The sequence below is a fragment of the Lingula anatina genome, chromosome 1 (genome assembly GCF_051362555.1).
Source record: "Lingula anatina isolate TDL-2025a chromosome 1, LinAna3.0, whole genome shotgun sequence".
NCBI classification, from domain to species: domain Eukaryota; kingdom Metazoa; phylum Brachiopoda; class Lingulata; order Lingulida; family Lingulidae; genus Lingula; species Lingula anatina.
The window spans coordinates 1,361,068-1,382,693 of record NC_141767.1 but is presented as its reverse complement, the minus strand read 5'-3'; the positions used below and the strand labels follow the sequence as shown (position 1 = coordinate 1,382,693).

The 21,626-nt window shown below is 37.6% G+C and overlaps 2 protein-coding genes across 4 annotated transcripts; both read right to left on the bottom strand.

Moving 5' to 3' along the window:
* Positions 1–3,325: 3,325 nt before the first annotated feature.
* Positions 3,326–7,235, bottom strand: LOC106153516 (uncharacterized). Of its 2 annotated transcripts, none has more exons than XM_087001000.1 (9): positions 7,126–7,235; positions 6,766–6,929; positions 6,421–6,432; positions 5,888–6,118; positions 5,564–5,608; positions 4,792–5,267; positions 4,144–4,240; positions 3,740–3,843; positions 3,326–3,570 (listed from the first exon to the last, which is right to left on the bottom strand). In XM_087001000.1, exons 2-9 carry the CDS (start codon positions 6,923–6,925, stop codon positions 3,490–3,492), a joined length of 1,206 nt encoding a protein of 401 aa, XP_086857126.1. In that variant the 5' UTR covers positions 6,926–6,929; positions 7,126–7,235; the 3' UTR covers positions 3,326–3,489. The 2 variants fall into 2 exon arrangements, with proteins under 2 accessions (XP_086857126.1, XP_086857127.1); XM_087001001.1 differs by having other exon boundaries at positions 6,766–6,926; positions 7,126–7,231.
* Positions 7,236–10,149: 2,914 nt separating this feature from the next.
* Positions 10,150–20,408, bottom strand: LOC106153506 (ras-related and estrogen-regulated growth inhibitor). Of its 2 annotated transcripts, none has more exons than XM_013527472.2 (3): positions 19,743–20,408; positions 11,928–12,058; positions 10,150–11,521 (listed from the first exon to the last, which is right to left on the bottom strand). In XM_013527472.2, exons 1-3 carry the CDS (start codon positions 19,831–19,833, stop codon positions 11,084–11,086), a joined length of 660 nt encoding a protein of 219 aa, XP_013382926.1. In that variant the 5' UTR covers positions 19,834–20,408; the 3' UTR covers positions 10,150–11,083. The 2 variants fall into 2 exon arrangements, with proteins under 2 accessions (XP_013382926.1, XP_086857185.1); XM_087001059.1 differs by lacking the exon at positions 19,743–20,408 and adding an exon at positions 14,005–14,138.
* Between the last annotated feature and the right edge of the window lie 1,218 nt (positions 20,409–21,626).

The following is a 21,626-nucleotide window of genomic DNA, read 5'->3' as shown; positions in this document are numbered from 1 at the left end:
AAACCCACCAGTCTTTGGCACATAGAGTTGTCTTTTATAACAACGGAAAATGAAAAACTAAATTGTGGTTTGATTCATCATGGACCGCATCCGGTATTGTCAATGGGGGCTGTACCCAAATAGGGCTAACCCCGCACGAAAACGCAGTAGATGCTCCAGCGCAGTAGACTACTGCAATCATACTGCAAATATGCCTCAAATCTGCTTCGCATTGGGAGCTAATTAGCATATTTGAAACATGCTTCTATCATGCTGCTAATCTACTGCATTAATGCTCCTCCTCTGTACAACCCTATGTAATTTTTGAAGTAGAATTGCAGTAGGGTATACTGCATTTCTACTGCAAATATGCTCCACACCACTACTGCGTTAATGCTTCTTTGCTACTTCGATACTACTGCATTTTCGTGCGGGAACCATCACGTTTTTATTAATAAAATCAACAGTAAGTCTTTAAAGAAAAATCCCCGAACCCCGTTTGTAGTACTTTGTTCAAGTGTTAAAATACCATTAAGAGCATGTTTATCGCTGTCCAGGTGCCTTAGAAAATCAGGAAACCGGAAATGATGTTTTTGTCCCCAAAATCCCAAAATTATGTCACACTATGAACTTGGAGCTGTGTTTCCAGCATAATTTTGAAGATACATTAAATGAATGCAAAAGGAATAAAAAAGCTTAGACCTTTAATTTAAGATAAAATCTCCAACCAGCGGTCCTACCTTAAATGTGAAGGGTGTCCTTATCAATATACGATAAATAAATATAGAAAAAACTGGTCGATACTTGCAAACCCTATCACTGGGGAATCTTATGTGGCATTTTGTTTCAAACCAATTATAGAGGACCAATTCAACCTGCAAATCTTAAGTACAACTTTCCCTTGTCAGCAACAGACAAAATATGGTGACAAGGATATTGCGCCCCTATATCAAAATAGGCCTATGGCATACGCACTTAAAATGAAGCACCTCTGAATATAGATTTATCTATAATTTTTGCAAATATTAAGCATAAAATTTGCAACTGAAAAACATTTTTCATACTTCAGCGATGTAAACCAACCAACGCCTTAAAGATATATAAAAGATAACACGTTTATAACTTTAATCTTTTGTGACTTCAATCCCGGAAGATGACAGCACGGACTAATGACGGTGAGCATTCATCTTGTACAGATTATGTCGCGCATGCGCGGTTAACCCGTTCATTTCCGGTGATGCATGCACGTCGTTATCTGTGGAAAAGTAATTTGTATTGGTTAACTACGCATGCGTTAACGTAAATAGGCAGGAATCTAGGGCTAGTGGCCATGGTGTGCTACACTTGAGCGTCATTATCTGTCAAAAATACTAAATGAATATGTTTTTTCTACCTCCTTTGCATTGCAAGATGCGTCAAATGAGACCGAAAATAAAATCCTATAGCTTGCCAAAGGAAATCTGAATAAGTGTCCTGAGTAACATTGAAATATTAAAATGGAGATAACTCTGATATTTAGCTGTTATTTTGAATAATCTGTTATCGTGCACCATAACAGAACATAAAAATTACACATGTATTTTGTGCCTCTGTAACAAGGACATATTGTTTTTATACAATATCCACAGGTTTATTTTTAGGTATTGGTGTATTATGAAACGTAGATCGTCATACGGTTTTATCAATTATCTTTCTTCGTAATATACTGGTGGTACATACAGTATGTACACTGTAAGACCCCCTTTACACAGAGCTGCGGCCTTCGTTACCCTCTTCAACGAGGATGCTAAATGGTCGACAAAGCCATAAAATCGTGTCTCTGTGAAAAGGCTCCTGCGACCCTTTGCCTCATTTCAGTGACTTACATGTAACACGGGTTTTTCCTATAGAACTACGAGCGAACTGTGCGTCCACTGAGCACCTTGCCTGTCAGACCGGCAGACGATGCTTGAGCAACCATTGATCATCCTCCTTGCCTCCGACGGCAATCAGTGGCAGCCATTCAATCATGCCTCTGTCTGCTATGGGACTGATGAGCGTTTATAATTTTTCTATCAGTGTTAGATAGTAAAAAATTGCATTTATAAGCACCGACCGACTTTGAGCATCCGTTCTGCAACCACGGCAGTGTCTGCACATTATTTCTAGCTTCTTTGAGCCTGCTTTCTGCCACCAGTTACTGGTACCTCCATGGCGGATTGTTATGAACTTCACGTCGACTATCGCGTCAACGGCGATACGTGAACATCCTGTGTGCCATCTTTATACAATTTTAGCCACCCAATCACTTCACCTCAGCCTTTTAGTTTGAGCCTCCAATGGCGACTTGGCCAGCTACCTCATGGTCGCACAAAGGAAGCACAAGGATTGCCCTCCTGTGTGAAGGGGTTTTAAGTATCGGTATTCAATCCAATTACCTGTGAATAGAACATTACGATTTTAACTTACTTTCCGTAAAATGTTAGTTTTTGTTATGTCAATGAAAACGTTTTCTAGCAATATAATAAAGGTAAAGAAATTGCCTTAATAAAATGACCCGGAAAGGGTCCCTATTGAAACATTACATTATATTTATCTATCATATTTATCATCTATACAATATTTACCGTCTAGGTAGATTTTGCTTGCTTTTAAAGGTAAATTGAAGACTTTTAAGTCTTTTTCGACTCACTCCAGGGCCCTCGATTTAAGTTATTAAATAATGTATATCGCGTTATTACTTATTAATCTAATGATCGTAGACATGAAATAACATATTTTGAGCGGAAAACCTTTTCCGTTATGAAAGAGTAATGTACTGTACGTCTTCCCGTTTTACAGAAAACACTGGAAAAAATTCAAGTAGACGTCTTTGTAAAACTGCCCATTTAAATTACAAAAGATGACATTCCCCGTGTCACATACACCTTTAATAGGAAATGACGTTTTTTATCGAGCATCTGGCAGTTTTGACAGAAAATTCTTCGCCCGATAGGGGAGCAAAATAGATACTTCACAAAAGAGATTTTCAAACGTTTGAGACTGAGTGCTTGAGGATAACAGATTTGGTAAAGATTGGAGAGAAAGATAGAGAAATTAACATTTAAAATGAGAGTAAGAAACTTAAGTCGATCATTTGGATCTGCTTGTTCTTTTAAAAATGTTTTGATATATCCGAAACATGCTTTCTTAATTTTTTACATGTAGCGCAGAGCAGTTATTGATACATTAAATCATTTTACCGAACATAAAAATTTTGCCAAACATAAAAAGTTCATTTTAACCATAGCAAGAGAACGCAACACGTTTATGTGGGCACAATCTATCCTTGGCACAACTAACACAATTGACGGCACAACTAACACAGTGGAAATTAAAAATTTCCTTTATTCCTGACATACACCTTTCAGAGTCAAGATAAATCTAGAGGTAAATAAACGGCAGATGTCCTTTAAAAGGTAGATATTAAATCGACCAATCTCAGAGATAAATCCTTTTCAATATATCACTCATGATGTCAGTTTATGATAATTATAAATTACAGAACTTGGCATCCACGCATTCTTGGTTAATCTGCGCGGCATCCAGTGCTTTGTCTCCCCAAATCTTTATCTGAAATAAAGAACAAATGTTTCAGTGGGCTATAAATTCATAAAAAAATATTTACTGAAGGTGGCCATACATAGACATAGGGAACAACGGTATTCCACATAAATTAATTAAACTTGGTAGTGTGTGTAAAGAGGGAATATAAAATATAACGAAGAGGGGTGAAACTTACAGACGACATGGATCCATGAAGAGCACGCGGCGGCTGTTGGTCTGGGTAACCATAGCAACTGTACCCGATAAACAATGGATTTTGGTTGATACGCCTTGGTGGCCCTACAAAGAAGTTGAAAAAAATGATAATTAGGAAATATGTTTACAAAATTAAAACAATTTAACTTAAAACTCTTGAAAAATTCCACAAAATGGCTTCTGACTTGCACTAAAATTGCATCACTGTCTAATCACCTGAAATCTATTATAAGACATTTCAATTTACAAAACAACAGCTCAAAAATACAAGCCGATAAATACGAATAATCGATCGATAAATTATGATAAAAAGCCCTCAGTGGCGCCCCCTTCAGTTGGGCCCAGGTGAAGGTGCCGTACTTCCATACTCTCACTGAACATTACCTTGGGCCGCCCCTGTGACTGTGTATCCATTCAACCACAACAACATGTTGTTCCCGGCCTGGGTGTAGGAGAACCCAGCGAAGTAACACAGAGGGGGCTACAACAAAGGAAAAATGTTTAACAATATAGATATATCACGTTGTATTACCGGATGCTATTTAATGTAGTTTAAAGGAATGAGATCAATGTTTCACAATAAAAACAGAAGAGTTATTATCCCTTTAATGTACGGTCCCTAGGTCAATTTTATATGTTCCACCAGATGGGAAGAACGAAACTGGAAATTCAATGTCGACCCTCAATCGTCAAAAGGAATATAATGTCATTTCGTATCCCTCGCTTGGGGAATATATTACATTTACAACTTGTGCATGTGAATGTTCTTGTACATGTATGCACTCGTATACAATGAAGTTCTAACAATAACTCGTCGTTCACACTAATGCTCAGAGCATTTTTCTTTCTTACAGAATATAATTTCTACGTGATTAAGACATCTCGACGGAGATTTTACCTCTACTGATACGTTCGATTTTGGTATTTAGAAATTTGATCAATGCCTCAAACAATACGAAAATGTGAGATAAAGATAAAATTAGACGTGATAGAGTTAATGTCGCCTCAGTAATTATGTTATCGCACACTTACCTGGAAGAAGGGCAGGACGGTGGATATAGTATCCGGACTATTTCCTTTGCTACGTATCAGTGCCTGCAGAAGATATGCACTCTGGCCTGGTATTGGATTCGGGTTTGGCTGGAGTGAGATCTCAACGGAAGCTGTAAAGTTACAGTCGGCGTTGGTTATTAATGCAGCGTCAAGGGGCGTATTAGCATCAATGCAGAAACCGAAAGTGAAACTGAACCCGGGGTTGTACTTGCTCCACTCCGCGTTCTCGAAGAACGGAACCTCAATGTGGGCGTAGGTGTCATCGACCTTTTGGCCATCGAACTCGATCGTTGGGACGGTCTTATTAGTTGCTCTCACGAAGAGGCTGCCCTTCTTCACGTGACCATGGTCATAAACTCCAGTGTACACGCGGGCAACAGCGCCCCCTGGTTTACCGTAGTCTCTGTCCTCTACCAGACTGTCCAGTTTGGGGGTCCACTGCAGGGGCCAGAACGCTGAAAGAAAATACAAATAACACTCAGAATATCTTTCATTCTTATAAAGGAGGCCTCTCAAGTTCTGAGTTATTCACAGAAACAGTTACATTCATTACCTTGGACAAATAAAACGTTTCGTTTTAATTATCCAAGTATTTCAAACAGCACACATCCCAAAACATTCCTAAACAGTCAAAGGCAAGAGAGAAAAAAAGCCTCGCATTTTATGAAACCCAAAGAAAAGCAAATATATAAAGAATACAGTATTTGATACAAAGCTAAATCACTAAAATATTACGTGTTTGTGTACTTACGAACATTCGACGGCGGGACAGGTGGATCGATATCTTCAAACCCCTCTGAAGATTATAATAGAAAGAAATATGGAATGCATGGAAGTGAAATAAAATATTTAATTTGTTTCTCTAGAGTCACAAATGTATGTGGTTCCATTTCACGTCTCATTGAGTAATAAATGTTTTCAAATTATTCATATTGTTATACAGTTTATGTATTTATTCATTCATTTATTATCTCATCAAAGATGAAAGACATAAAAAAGTACGTACTTACATGGTAAGGTAAAAATATTAGATAAAGCAAAAGCAACTTAAAAAGCTTTAGTTGAATAAAATTACCACATGGGTAGGGATTGGGCCAATTATCAGGGTCATGAACACAAGTCAACACTTCCTGGTCCCACACCGTGCTGCTACCGCCGCCATCAGCAGTATGGTTACAGCAGTGCAATACGAGCACCTGCCAAGTGTCACCCAGTGGAACACAGCGAATGTAGTGGACTGGATCAGTATGGACAGCAAAGAAGCCACCAAGGCCACTGCCAAGGGGCTTGCACTCCTTGCAGATTGCTGGTAAGATCAAATCATGGCGAATTCACATTGAATAGTTTGAAAACAATATAATAAAAACGAGCATTTATAAACAGGTATATATATATATATATATATATATATATATATATATATATATATATATTACAAAACTAACATTAAAAGCGTATGCATGAGGATACCTTGATATGACATTAAATGCCTTGTTTTTAATTGTATACAACTAAAGGCTTTTTGAACCGTCAAAATCACCCTGGCCTTAGAAAACATTCGTTATATAATTGCTATTTTTATAAAATGTGCAGATAGTTATATCTTACCTTCTGCCTCATCTGCAAAAAATGAATATTAAAATAATTATTTTCCTATTCAGAATCTGTCATTAAGTGTGGGGTTGTATAATGATGAATGATTTAGTCAAACATTTTATTTCTGACACACATATTTCTATTTCTTAAAATTCAAATTTATCGCTTTTAATGCGTTAAGGTGAACATGAATATGCACATGTAACTGAGCAATCTATCATTACCACTCATGACATTTTAGGCTATACAACAATGAATGCAGCTTTAAAAATTGAGAAATCCTGTTTCATGAACATATTTGAAGATATTGCTAATACTACCGATTTTCTAAGACTACATTACACACAGTAGACATACCTGGTGTCAGAGCATTGTAAGCCGATGCTGGCGGGTTCACGGACCACCGGTAAGAATACACTGAAGGAGCCTGGGCTGGTCCATAGGGTGGAACGATAGGTGGCATTGCCAAGACACAGCCCAATAAAGCCGCAAAGATCAGAACCTGGGGGCCTGCCATGCTGCTGGAATGGAAATAAATATCATTAACATAAGTATTTCTGTACAGATGGTGTCTAGATAAATGATAATTCAATCACGTAAGGCAGACATTGGCTGCAGTCATCGTATTATGTTAAGATATGTCTGTTCCACAAAGTATTTTAGAGATCCAATTTGGATTTCAAGTTGGTCGGTAGCAGTTTTACGGCTATAACAAACCTAGTTTAATCACTGCTGGACGTCCAAAGGTCAGCCTTAGCCAGTAATTAAAATACGAGTATCATTGCACTGAGTTTTATACGGGTTCTCCTGACTTGTTTGACCCAGGAACGATGTGTGTCTTTGAATTGCAAATCGTGCTCATGCAATATTTATTAATAAGTTGATCTGAGTGTCATGGTTACCAGTGTTAACGCATATACACGTAATTAAACCATAGGCGTGGTAATATTGCGTACTTTTAGGACTTCTCATAAAATATACAATTTCTGTGTAAAGAATCGGCCAAAATACCATGTTTCAAACGTGTCATCCAGTACCGCTATGTGCTTTTCATAATCATTAACGCATTGTTTCACATAACCTGCAAATATTCACGCGGAGAACGCCCCCTCGACGCTTTACATTCTAGAGGGTGACATTTTGTTTGACACCTGTTCCATTACATATTTGTATTCAGATTGGCTCACCGAAACTGCTTCTATTTAACTATCGTTTTTCAAAAAGAGAAAAAAAAACGATGGGACAAATGTGTTTTTTTCACCTGTAATGATAAATGTGGCGGAACATACTTCTGGTGAAATAACCCTCAAAATTAATGTCTTGTTTTCATAATGTAATTATAAAGATTGTGGAATAACTGAAACTCAAGTAAACATTGTCATTGCAAGATATTTGTTTTGCAAAATATTTGAAATCATCATGCAGAAGACATTTATTTTAATGAATATTACATCTACATAGATTTGTTGTGTAGAGTTACAGATAAATACATGTAGAAACACCAAGAAGTGACGCCTGCTTTAAGTCCTTGAACTTGATAAGATTAAAGAGAAAAGGTTAAATCGATTCACGTTCTGTTTATTTACGCCATCTTTCACCCCTGTTGTCGCGGTTTCAGGTAAAGCATTACAAAGCGTTCAAATCTAAATTTCAAAGAGGCTATTAAATTTAGAATAAATATGTCGCGTGTCATTTTTAATATCCTTTACTTTGACAGCAAATCATTCCATCCGAGGAAAACAAGGGGGACGTGCATCGTTAAACGTTTATAGATTCTCTTATAACGCGATGTTCTTTGGATTATTTATATTGAAATCGTTCAAAGGTAACTTGACAAAATTTTGATATGCATACTTGGACTGTTTCCCAAAGTGCAAGATGTACTTATATTTCACAATCAAAGGCTCTGCGTCCCGTCTAAGAGTCGCATGGCACTGCCTTATTAACAGACTTATTCTGTAAACGGAGAAACGTTAAGCCGTGATGACCGGACACTGGGAAACACAGGCCCACAGAGAGGGTTATTTCACGAGATATTTACAGCAAATTTTGTACACATTTCTGTACTGTCCAGCGAGAATTTGCTGGTCTCTGGTGGAGTGTTACTGGAGTTTGACTTATATTGCTAATGTTGCTTCACGTTCGTCGTTTATATTAACGAAACAAATAAGGCGAACGTGGATTCCCAGTTAGGCATATTAATCACAAGTTTATCTCTCATTCAGCCACAAAAAAAAAAAAACATATTTAAAACAGCGTCTTTTTTGGCCCTCCAGTTCATTAAGGTCGGCTGAAGTACGTGACACTATGCAGCACTGCACAATCGTCACTCTTACTCCCATATATGGTAGTAAGACAGTTGAGGGTTGTTGGTGGCTTGAAATTAAAGCAGAAAATCCGTTCTTACAACATTTTTCAGGATACCCTTTGTTATTTTTCTGAGTTACACTTTTTTAAACTGTGGTGGGATTTGGCAAGGCTTTGAGGCAAAACATGAATTTAAATGTAGCTTTAAAGCGTGGCACATGTAATAGTTTGCGGTGATTATTTAGAATATTGGCTTTTGTGACTTTCACTCCATGTAACCGAAAAGTAAGAAAAGAGTAATGGTTCTAATCATCTTGCGAGCAGTTCAGTAATGGTCTTTCCTGCCATTTTGATATCTGTGAGATACACTGTAAGATAATAATAATAATAATAATAATAATAATAATAATAATAATAATAATAATAATAATGCTTATCATTATTCGTTTATTGTCATGTTTATAAAGTAAACGTATAAAATGGAAATTAATATGATATGTATATATATCTCTTTCTCGGTCAATATGGTATTCGTTTCCCTTTACAAAAAAAAATGCACGCTGTAATTATCATATCCAAACTTATTTGAAAGTATAATATTTCAAGACGTTTGTGGTGTGGTCTGCAGTGTACCGACTGACATTTTCTGGATAAAAGAACCTTGTTAAAAAAGAAAAAACACTGTAAGCGACACTGGGCGTATCTAGGCCAAATTTTAAGACAGAACCTCACCTTCCACCGCTTGTCCAAAACAAAATGACAGATGTTAGTCTATAGTTATTTAACAAAGTCGAGGAAGTGCTGGTCGGAGGACCTCAATTGTGTTTTAAACACCCTCTATTAAAGATTAATTGAAATTAATCTGCAGTTGTTGTTGGAGATTAAGATTGTGATGCCGTCGGTGTGTGTTTGTGTGTGCATGCGTGCGTGAGGTGATAATGAGATGTACGTGCGCGAGATCATGATGTCCCTAAGGCAAAACTGTCATCTTCTCTCGTGTATAGAGGACATAACTCTCTCAAGGTGATAAATTTGCCGCCCTGTTTTTTGATGGCCCAACTCCAAGGTTCGTTAACTTTTTGCATGTATATTCTAGTACTGGGAAAGTTAATGTACACAGGTTACTATAGCAACCATCTATTTAACATAATAACGGATAAATTAGCAGATCAGAAAATATCAAAGATGGTGATAATTATATCTATACTTGGGACGATATGACATAAAAATTACTTCATAAGTACTCTCCCCTCCTCATTACCGAAAAATGTAGATAAATAATAAATAAAATGCAAAAAAAAAAAAAAAAAAATTAAAATATAGGCACGTGCATGTATGCAAATTTGTCTGTGCTTCACGTAATACCATAACAATTATTTATTAACACATCACAAACGTTTTGCAGTTAACTCAATACGAAGTTACACTGAGAAATTGCCTTTCCAACATGATCTTTAATACTGATTTCTAACTAAGCATATAGAATAACATTACAGAGTACTACTGATTGTTTTCACATTATACAATTTTTCTCAAGCAAAACTTCAAAATTTAAAGCACCAATCTAAGGATATTTATTTGAATATTTATGTAAATACATAGATGAAAATATTACAAATATAATTATATTTCAAAATTATAAAAAATATATATAGAAACAATCAGCACTCCATAATCGTCAAAAGTGCAGCCATTGTCTCTCTAATATACATGTATTTGATTCCAGTCACGAGCTCTTTCCAGAAGTGATGCTGAAATTACAAGAAACAAAATCTTTGAAATCTTACTTGAAGGTTCAGCACTCATTTAGTCATGCCGTCAAGACTAAAATAAAACCGACGTGTTTTGACGTTTCTTTAAGAGGATGACTTTCTGCTGAAGGACGTTTTCCTGTTCTTGTGCTAATAGGGCATATCAGAATTAAGGCTTTGAAATTTAATATGGAATCAAGTACTTAGAAGTTCGATTCTGCTATGGATAACATCTCCATGTATGCCATAGACCACATGTATGCGTTTAGACCAAATGTGTTGCCTTTCAACTAACGAATACATGTAAATAAATAAAATACCAATATTATGATTCCTGATGCTACTAGTATCCTCTAAAACGTTTCCATTTAGAACCAGTGGACTTGTTTTACAAAAGTGAACACTCGCCTCTAATGCATGTATATCATGTAGGTAAAAGTCATCTTAAAAGCTGGTTAAGTCCTTTGAAGCCTAGACCTCGAACCCGCCTGGCCTGCTCAGTTTTCAACCCGCTTTGAAAGTGTGCCTTATGTCAAACATTTCCTTACCATATTCAACATAAGAAAATCTAGATACTCTAAAGTCGTTCAAATAAAAAAAATCAAATCAAATACTCGTCAAACAGTATAGGTCCTGATTCGAAACTCTCGTAAATTCCTCAAAGCGTTTGCAATTTGGAGTTTCTTAGAAATACCGGGCTTCTGCATCACCTTTTTCACTTTTTCTCTTTGCTTCAGTACTGTCCGCACCTCCCGATAGAGGGCGTGAAAGGCGTTCACAACACTGCCGTAGTTATCACTGGCAGACGTTTCAAACATCGGGCACTGCAAGTCCGTGGCAAGGCCTCGGGTTTCTACCGGGTTGACCGCGCGGGCGTGGGACAAATCCGCTTTATTTCCGACAAGTATCATGGGTATCTTTGTGTCTTGCCTAAGTTCATTGATATGTTCTTTGATTCTTTTCACCGCTTCAAAACTTTTCCTGCAGGTGAGGGAGAAAACCAGCACGAACCCATCGGCCCACGTTATCTGCTCTGACCTTTTGCTGTTCTTCTCCTGCAACGGAGATAACTTATTTATTGGTTTGTAAATGTATATAGACACAGGGATCAGGTAACGACCTGTAGTTTAATAAATTATGAGCAAATCCAGTAAAAATAATACTAATATATGTAAATATATAGTCATGTAGAAATATTTGAAAATGAATAATTTATCTCACCATTACTTTTCAATAATCATTTTACACATGTTGTGTCTAGTAAGACATGCTTAAGGTATAATCTACAAGTAGACCTTAACCTTTCACAGACAGTAAAACAATAAACAAACCTATTACACAGAAGTTATAAACGTACCCTAATAATTGACATATAATTTACCCTTACCAAACCGACCATATCAATTACTCGTGTTAGCCCTTACCAAACCGACCATATAAATTACTCGTGTTAGCCCTTACCAAACCGACTGTGTCTATCACCCGCAAGGTTACTGGTTTGCCGTCAATCACGGAGTTAGAGGTGTACATTGCTTCCGAGTACGGGTCGTAGTCCCCAATATATCTCTTCGTAATGTAACGAACTATCAGAGCTGAGAAAAAGAGGAATAAAATCTGGTTATATGCTAAGTGAATCAAACAAAATTTGATCAATCACGACAAGCGAAGGAAGTTTTTTTATCTGAATAACTGTAGGAAAGGTGATAAAATGTCCGCCCGCTTGTTGGTACATCAACATTAGTTGATGATACTTTAGAAAAGCCCTATAGGTCATGGTTTGATGATTATGGCTCTAAGAAAGAGACAAATGTGGTCTCAGTTTACATGATGTTTTCAGATTAGTACAAATGCTCTCCGTGGCAACGTTAAGACTCAATGCGCTCGATATCACTGGAATAAATTAAGACTGAGAGAAGAGGTATTCTACATATCTGACAGAATGAAAAGTTATTATGGGTGTAAATTGATTTACTTTTTGAATAGATGGAAACGATAACGAGGTTTCTAGCATATGTGATTTAAATGTAAATGTTTTTATGTCCAGAAGCTTGTATATTTTGTATACATGTATTACATCAGAGAGATATTCGTGCACCTAATGCAACAAATCATGTTTGTTATAACGAGTTTGTTAATATGTGTTTGTTATCAAAATATAGTTAGTGATGTTTGAAAACTCATCGTCTATCGTATAACTTGATAAGACATTATAGGGGAAAAACGGATAAAAAAGCTCGTAGTTGGCGAGGTGTTATATTAAAGTCACGCGTTGCCAATACGACATTTATATTTAATGTTTGGTATTATGTACTAGAAAGTAACCTATGTGATAAAGGACCGGTTTCCATTGCTCAGACAAATAACGTCCTAAATTTTGACACGCTTACGTCACGCAAATCCTGACCTGTTGGAATCTAATGGAGACAACGCTCTATGTTTCACGGACCCTCAGTATCTTTAAAATCCGTGAAGACGCCGACACGCTCGCTGACTGTGACAGGTGAGATTACTAATGTTTACCAGTACCTGTATGGTGACCGTGTAATACTTGATTGCGATAACAAACGTTTCCAGGTACATACCCTATGTGCTACAGTTATAGAACACGTGGATCATTTTCATAACATAAAACACGGTTTTGAAAATATGGAGAAAATGTGCCACAATATTAATCAAGTGAACGAAGAATTTATTTCAACACGTGCCTTGGGCCAAACCCTTTAAATGGGTTGTAATTTTCTAAATAGATAATAATTATCAAAACTCCTCGTCTTTCTGTTTTAAACTAAAGCCTTAAGAGCAGATTGTGGTTATCTTCGATGATATTTACTATTAGTCGTGACAATAACTGATTTATTCTATCAAAGACATTAATGGTGGGCTTATCGTTCGCAAGACGTTAGATCAATAACACATAGCTGACTTCACGAAAACGTCTAAGTTAAGTAAACTCTTAAATTGTGTTTTTGACACGGGTTCCAGAATGTGAATATAATACGTCTTGTTAAAAGTCGACCTTGAGATAAAAAAGAAAAAAATAGCAGCACGAAACAACAGTTATATCGATATCACGTGTGCGGCTTTGCGATGAGATTGTTAAGTCTTATTTGTTATCTTAAAACTAATAAGCAGCGCAGCAGGCGATAAAAAATGATTAATGTTGTCTAATTAAAGGTCGAACTGCTTCAGATGTCTTGATCAACGGGAATGACAGCTAACAGGCAAATTGTTTTCAGCTTCAGTCGACATCCTGCTATAACAGGTCAGAACGGCACTTGAGTGGTTTGGAAGCGGTTCAAAACATCTAATAGATGTATCTCATTTCTTCTAGATGTACGTTGGGCAAGTGACCATTACTATGACTTTTGCCTTCTGTACGCTAAGCGTATCTTTATGAAAACTGTTCGTATAACGGCTTGAAATATATTTCTTTTTTTCTTAATGCGTAATAATTATAGCATTAAACTTTTTCTGACATTAAATCTCATTTCAAATGGCGTCTGTTGTTCTATTACCAAACTGGTGGCGGTGATCATACCTGTCATGTTGTCTGCTTTCATATCCAGGTCTTTTCACGGCCATATCTACTGCAATCTGACACACACTAACATTAGCGAGATGTTGGGCAATGGTTGGTATGTTTGGTGTAAAACGAACGATAAACAAGGCGCGAAAACATGCTAACTGCGTCCACCTATTGGGAAAAACACAGGCCTGTCTCTGTAGCGTCTACTTATAGCGGACTAGGCACAGAGAAAGATAACAGGTGGTGGCTAGATACATATTTTGCCCAGAGCTGTTTATGCTGCTGGTAACATCTCTTCTCCTGCTAAGAAATGATATAGGATTCGGTAACTCTAGTTTCCCTAGTAATTGAAAAGGTTAAGCTAAAGAAGGATTTTGTCTCGAATGAACAGGCAGCTCAATGCGTCTCAAAACATAGGCTATACGCTAGGGCATTTGGATCATTTAACGTAAACTTTCTTATCTTTAAAGTCTAATGACATTGGGGTTGAGTGTCGACCTGCTGCTGAAGGGGAGGATAATTGTTCGCAGCGGTGTGTTGTCAATCTGAAAACTATTTTATCTCACGTCAAGTCTTAATTTTCTCTATTTAAGTCATACATAAAATGAAATACATAAGCATAAAATTGATCAGAATTTTTATGTCAGACAAGAAATCATTTTTAATAAAACAGATCCTTGTTTCCTTCTTCGCCTGCGATCACAATCACTTCTGTTTTAAATGTTGTAATTCTGTCATTCGATCATTTATTTACCACGAAACGGTAGACTTTATTCTTATCAAATGTTAGCAACTGTTTACGTAATTGACCTACATTTTGGAACAAGAACCCCCTCTAAAAAATACAAGCGCAACGAACTTAGTTTATAATGTTCCCCCGCCTTCACTCGCAGCACTTATATTTCAAAACACAGTGTTATTTCATAACTATATTGAATTTTAGAACTAGCGATGTGCTAAGCCACCTTCGCGAGGCAACCACTGTAGACTAACCCGAGGGTTAAATGCTGCCGCCTCGCAGCACGAAGTAGTAGCAATGTTTGGCGAAACCTGCCGGGTAATTACAGTCAGCTAAAAGCTTCGCCTGGAAAGGATGCTTCTAGACGTGGATATCTGGAAACCTTGCCTGGTTCTGGTTTTTATGACATCAACAGATGTCTAATTAATTTACACGTGGTTTAACAGCCTATGCTTAGTGGGATATTGCATCTGACCCCATCCTGCTCTTCTCTCCGCTGAATTAACTCGTCTTAACGAGAGTTGAAGAGTAGGTAGCGATAGGACAAGAGCGCTCGGTCTTCTGCTGGGGTTTATACTTTATCCAGTGGCCACATAATTACGGTTATTCGGTGACGTCACTAAGACTGAAACCAAGACAGGTTTATCAGCTGGTCTGGATGCACCAGTAAGTGCTCTGAGAGCGTTCCAGTCTGATAATACTACTTTGCTCCCCCAGTGTTTCCGAGCAGATCACACCGATGGATATAACTCATGTTCTTCGTCTTTCACATTTGCTTTCAATTGCTTTCACCACGGGAATCGGACACTGTGTTAGGAAGGAAGCTCATCAGAGCCACGTCACCCTGCGTTTCAACGGTTACCCCGAGTCTCGTTTCAGTCCCATGCATTTCTTATTTTTCTGGATACCCCTTTAGCTGGTTTTAAGGCTGCTGGTCATGTAAGAAACGGTTAAGTGGTTCATTATGCCATTCTTTACAACTACATGTAGGACCAAGGGTAGGCAATGGTAATTGATTCGTTTTTGGATGAAAATATAATAAAGTTATAGATTTGCATTTCATTCCGAGAGATTTATCAAACGGAAACCTTTCCAATATTATAAAAGCACTCACCGAGCAGCAGGGCTCAGAGCACAGCCTGTACATAACGTATGTGACGTGTATCATTAAAATACCTAATCATTTCTCCCTTAGCCCGTTTGTGACACATCCTGAAGTATTAATCAAAATCAGTTTAAATGTCTGTCACACCTACCGTATCAGCTAGGGTAAAGATATTTACCCCCTAACAGCTTTACTATGCATGACAGACATTTAAGCCGGTAAGGTTGATAGCAATTTAGTGAGACTCCCCAGGGAGATAGAACGATCCAAATATATGTGGGAATGGCCCTTAAGGTTGGATACAGTGGCTTTGTGTCTTACCGAGATATGCTTCGATTTTTTACCTTATACCAGGGCCAAAAAATGAAATCTTCAGTAGATTTTCATCCTCGCTGTTTTTTTCTCAGCACTTTTCTGTACTATGCGATAATTTTGCAAAAACATAAGGAAACATTAATAAAGATAATGATGTAAATAACAAAGAGTTTGTCTCTTGTGAGGAGTATAGATCTTACGGGTGTCTAAAAAACTGGCAATCTAAGGAACGCAACCCAACAATTTATCTCTGCTGAAAGTGAGATAAACATCGGCGAACAAGTCGGCTAAGTTGTATAAGAGAGGATCTAATCAGCCAGATCACAGTTAGTAAGATATATTTGGCAGGTTTTTGGACCGTGTTGTAAGGATTACTTTCTGATGCCAGACGAAGTGCTATTTCTCCTTTTTGTTTGTTTAGAAACACTGGGTTCCGCTGTTATAGTACTAAGTGCAAAGCTTTTGACTTAATTTACTGCCGAAGTTTTAGATCCAATTAACGCGTACGCAAATAACGATAAAAAATAAAAAAGAGAGGAGTGATACCACTTTTCATTTAATGACAGCCTGTTTAGTTATTTCGACATCCGATGAAAAATTAAATGACACGTATTGGAGGTACGTTATTAAGGCTTGGAGAACATTCCAAAACCTTCACTGAATATAAGCGCCTCATGATCACAGCATCTTTGCCGCGGTGAAAACACGTGTAAACCCAAGTGTGTGCAGACCCTAATGCTCTCTGCAGGCCTTAAATGTACTGGGCAGAAATTGACCTTCACTGCCATAAAATGGGAGATACATCTCAAGACCTGCTTTGCTGGCAAGAGCTATTTCCTTTTGGAATTCATCGGGAACTCTTCTCATTTAAAAATAAAACAACTTGGGAAATTAGTCGTTCTGGGGGATCTGATGTTAAAAATATTTATTAGTTTATAATTCTGAAAGTGGCCAGCTGGTGGTCGAAACACCTGGCGGTGAAATTATTTTTGATGTGCATTTTCTGCTCATCAGTCAGAGACATGCATGGAATGAATGACGCAGTTATAGATCTTAACAAAATTAGAAATGACTAGTCAGTATACCGTTAAAAGGGTAGAAACATGTATGCTTACGAACACACGACATGCGTGTATTGTAGGCCAACGTTGGAAGAAACAGACTGAAAAACGAAATATAAGATAACATTTTATTTTTAACCTGTGAGCTACCTTAGGCTGGCAAACAAGTTAGATAGAACCACGCCTGCTTTTGATGGCATTGGCTTCTGTTGGAAAAACACAGGGTTGAACATTATACAAGCCATGATTTGCATTCTCAGTGCCCCAAATAAAGAGAGAAAAAGCTACCATGCGGTATGCTTCAAAGAAATCATTCTAGTTGAGGTTTCAATCCACGTAATAGGAAAATCCTTACTCGAGGTCAGGTGGCGTGACATAAGATGGTGAATGTTTCAAGGAGTGCTAAGAGAGCACGATACCAACGGAATGTGAAAAGCTCGATATAACGTCTAACATCTGCTTAGATCGGTTCGTGAGGAAAGCTGGGGATCGAATCAGCGCCCTTTTCATTTACCGATAAATGCTAATAAATCCTCGATAGACAGCTGCTGTTAATGCTGGTTGGCCTTGGCCGTTATATACACTGAAGTACAGATTGTATATGACTAAGCACAACATGATTTACTAATAACTTAAGTCTAAATTTTTGTGTAAACTTTCAGACTAAAACTTAAGTCTACTCTGATCTAATACACGAAAGTAGAAGCCCAATGAAATTAATTATTTTGCCCGTTTTATAACAATAAAGAAAAAAGACGTGACAAATTATTCAGAGCAATACTTTTTAAAAGATATACTACACATATTATCTTTTTTTAACAGTTTTTTTTCTAAAAATTAGACCAATCTCCAGACAAAAGTTACTTTTGAAACAGGGCAAAAATACGAAAACTTTAAAGGGTATAAGTTTTTGTGTATGAAAAACGAAACAAACAAATCATTAAATCATTAAGTGCTGCACCATGCAACCCGGAGGATAAAATGTAAACACCTGAAATTTATTCTTGGGTCTTCTCGCCATATTGTTCTCCTTAGGGTTTCCACCTACGTTTCCGATTAATGGCCGTCGCTAAATTCTTCAAAATATGGTTGTTTTTGCCCTTGATATCATTCCCATCCTCACACATAATCCACTGCACCTGTTTAGGTTCATATCTCGTCTTTATCTTTATATTTGACATAAATGTGTAACAAACAGTTTTTCAAGAGCATTTTCCAAAGCTGGCACCTGTACAGACAACTGAACTTACACCGTTTTCCGCGCTGTGCATGTGTGGGCCATCCGAAACAGTGTAAAATAAAACAGTTCATTATATTTATTCTCTTTTACAAAAATATCTTAACGGATCCAGTGTGTTCAAAAACATTCACCTGTGGAGGGCTCAGTGCGCGTTCCATTGTATTCCAGTGTCAAAACAGCCAGCCAAGTGCCTTCACGTGCCTTCTATATGCTCCGGACACAGATGAGGTGGGAAGGTTGCACTGTGGAAACAAGTGCGATGTTGTTTTTACAAAATGGGATAATTCTCTGAAATAATTTCAAACTCTCAGATTGAGCAGAGATGCCGTAGATAACTCACTCTGTCAACACGTGGGTATACAACATTTTTGTTGACTTTTAAACATATCAAAATCTTGGAGCGATTACACATAATTCCATCACACCTGCGTATAACATACGTAAGCGTACCAAACTATTTATTTTCTTTGGAGTGGGTTTAAAGTTAAAACGGTGCTCATCAGTGCCTTTATATGCTTTGATATAGTGATATATTATTAAATGACCGTAGTAATATCTTCTTTTTGGTTTTTCTGCACTTTAACGGCAGAAGGTTCACAGAGACGAGCCTCTAGGATCATACATCAAGTTTACCTCTAAGTACAGATGTATGCGAAACACCAACTGCATTCCACATTACCAAAACATGTGAAACAGTTAAAACCGCCAAAGCATTATGGACATAACTCAAATGAATTCTCCAACCCGCTGTGCATCTCTTAAGAAAGCAAATACGTTCATTTAACCTCGTTTTGCAGATATTAATGATCGCAAAAAAAGCGAAAAAAGATCCACATTTTAGTTTTTATTAACTGAGCACGATTCAAACAGCCATTCACACTGTGCTGGTGTGAAAACACAAGAGAATAATTGTTCCCGCTCTCTCTCACGCCTGAGGGTAAAAACAAGATCTGGGCTCCAAATGCTGTACTGTGTCTAAAAAAGTTTATAAAAATACTTTGTATGATCGCGATTTTTCTCCTGGTATGTATCCACTTAACAAGACCGTGTTTGCCTACGATATGCTATCAGACAGCTACATTCCCTCAGACAAGCTGATAACAAATTTAGACAAATCCATGGTGTGATATCTCATCGTTTTCAGCTACCTGGAGGGTACTTGCATTCAAAACATGTGGTCAGTCGGTCAGTTTCAATAGACTTCTATTCTTTTAAACCGACCATAAAACATCAACGCAATACAGATGTTAAGTTCTAAAATTCGCGCAGTTAAGAGAACACCAAAATTACCTGTTTTCCCGACTCCGTCCATTCCCAGGACCAGAATATTCATGTCTCGTCCCCCAGAGGTGAGACGCCCGTTCTCCTCGCCCCCCGCCATTCTTGGATTATGACGAACTATTACGCTTTCTATCCTCACTGAACAAGTAAACACAGTATCTGCAGTGACAACCTGAATACACAAGTTAATGTGGTTGTTTTCATATTAGCAGTCTGTTTATCCACAACTTGATTAGAATATCACGGAAACACGAGAACGCCATGCACGCTTGGCACCCGGAGATTGTAGTCCACACTACTGCTGAGGTAAAACCCTAGAACTGAGATACCACCGAGATACACAGCAATAACTGATAGAACGACCAGGAATCTTCTGAATTCCCCCAAAATTGTTTTTCTCTTTCTCAAATGAGAATATTTTCAGCCAAAAGCTTTTAAGTAAATCCCGATCTTCTGAGGGTCTTTCAAGTGACGGCTAAACTCGTTGGTATTATAAGTAGATTTTTTCTCCAGATCTCCACGACCTGGTGCACCCTAATTACAGTTTCTGCCGCTCTGACGAACAAGTTGTTGCCATCTTTCAAGCTTCAATTAGGGTAATGGCAGCCTCCTTCAACCCGTCACGAGGGCCCTCGCGCTCGCCATGGCAACACAACTTCGCGGCAGGTGTGAGGAGACGTAACCTTCTAATGCAAACGTGGCCGACCTTTCAATGAGTCCGGACGAGGTCATAAACTGAGCTTTGATCTATGTGAGAAAAAGTTTCATTTTTACTTAAGACAAATATACTTTTGGTAGGCCGTTCGTGCATGTGTGTGTTTGCGTCCGTGCGTGTGTGTGTGTGTGTGGGTGTACGCGCGAGCACGTGTGTGCGTGTCTTTTTGAAAAACAGAAACAGGCCTATTTAGTGTCAACATTAATGAAAATATCTAAACTTAAAAAATCACATGGCTTAAGTATTAAATCACAGCTAGATGTAATTACAGTGGCAAATATTATGGGACGCGCAATCAAAGCCGTCTGATTAAACCCTCGTTGAAGTGTTATGATGATAAATGAGGTCATCAACACTTGGAACGCGGACTCAACTTTCTACATTTAACAGTAAACACGATGTGTTAGTTGTGATTGATTGTTGCATTTAAGTAGCATACATCACAAGATCACAGCAGCCGGACGCTCAGGGTATTCCTGGGCTGAAGCCACTCTCGTATTTTCCTTTAATAATAATGATAACGAGAAGAAAAAGATGCAGAGGTAGAAGAAAAAATTAATTTGAAGCATTGCAACCAAAAAGTTGAAGATGTACCGATGAAAGAGTTCGAAAACATTATATAACAAAATATTTACATAAAATAGAGGATTCACACTAATATCAAACTGAGTTCGAAATAAAAGTCAAACATGTCGTTAGATTTAAAAAAAAGTATGAAAAGGTTCGATGTTGGATTTTTAGATTGAAGCTTTATTGGTGACGTCTTAGCGTCCTATATAATCTGGAGGTTAAGAGGAAATTTAATTTGTCCTTTTCGTTCTTAATTTTCTCAAAGAAAGATTTGCATAGTTCTATACACCGCTTTTCTAAAGTGACACGGTTTGTTTTTAACAGGGCATCAGCATAAGATAAATCAGGAAACATAATTCTGAGTGCCCTCGACTGACTAGATTCTATTAGGCCCCTATATTTCCACCGCTGACTGAGGCATTTTCAATAGTAATAGAGGTTGTTTTTCCAGTAATTTCTTAAAATTACGGTGGGTAACAGTATCAGGAAACTTTTCTAGTTCTGCCTTGTGCTTTAATCTATAGATAAACCAACAGTTGTGGAGTCAGAGTGTTAATCTGTGTAAGAAGGAGGGGGGTGTGGCTTTTCTTCTTATTCTGAATCAAAGA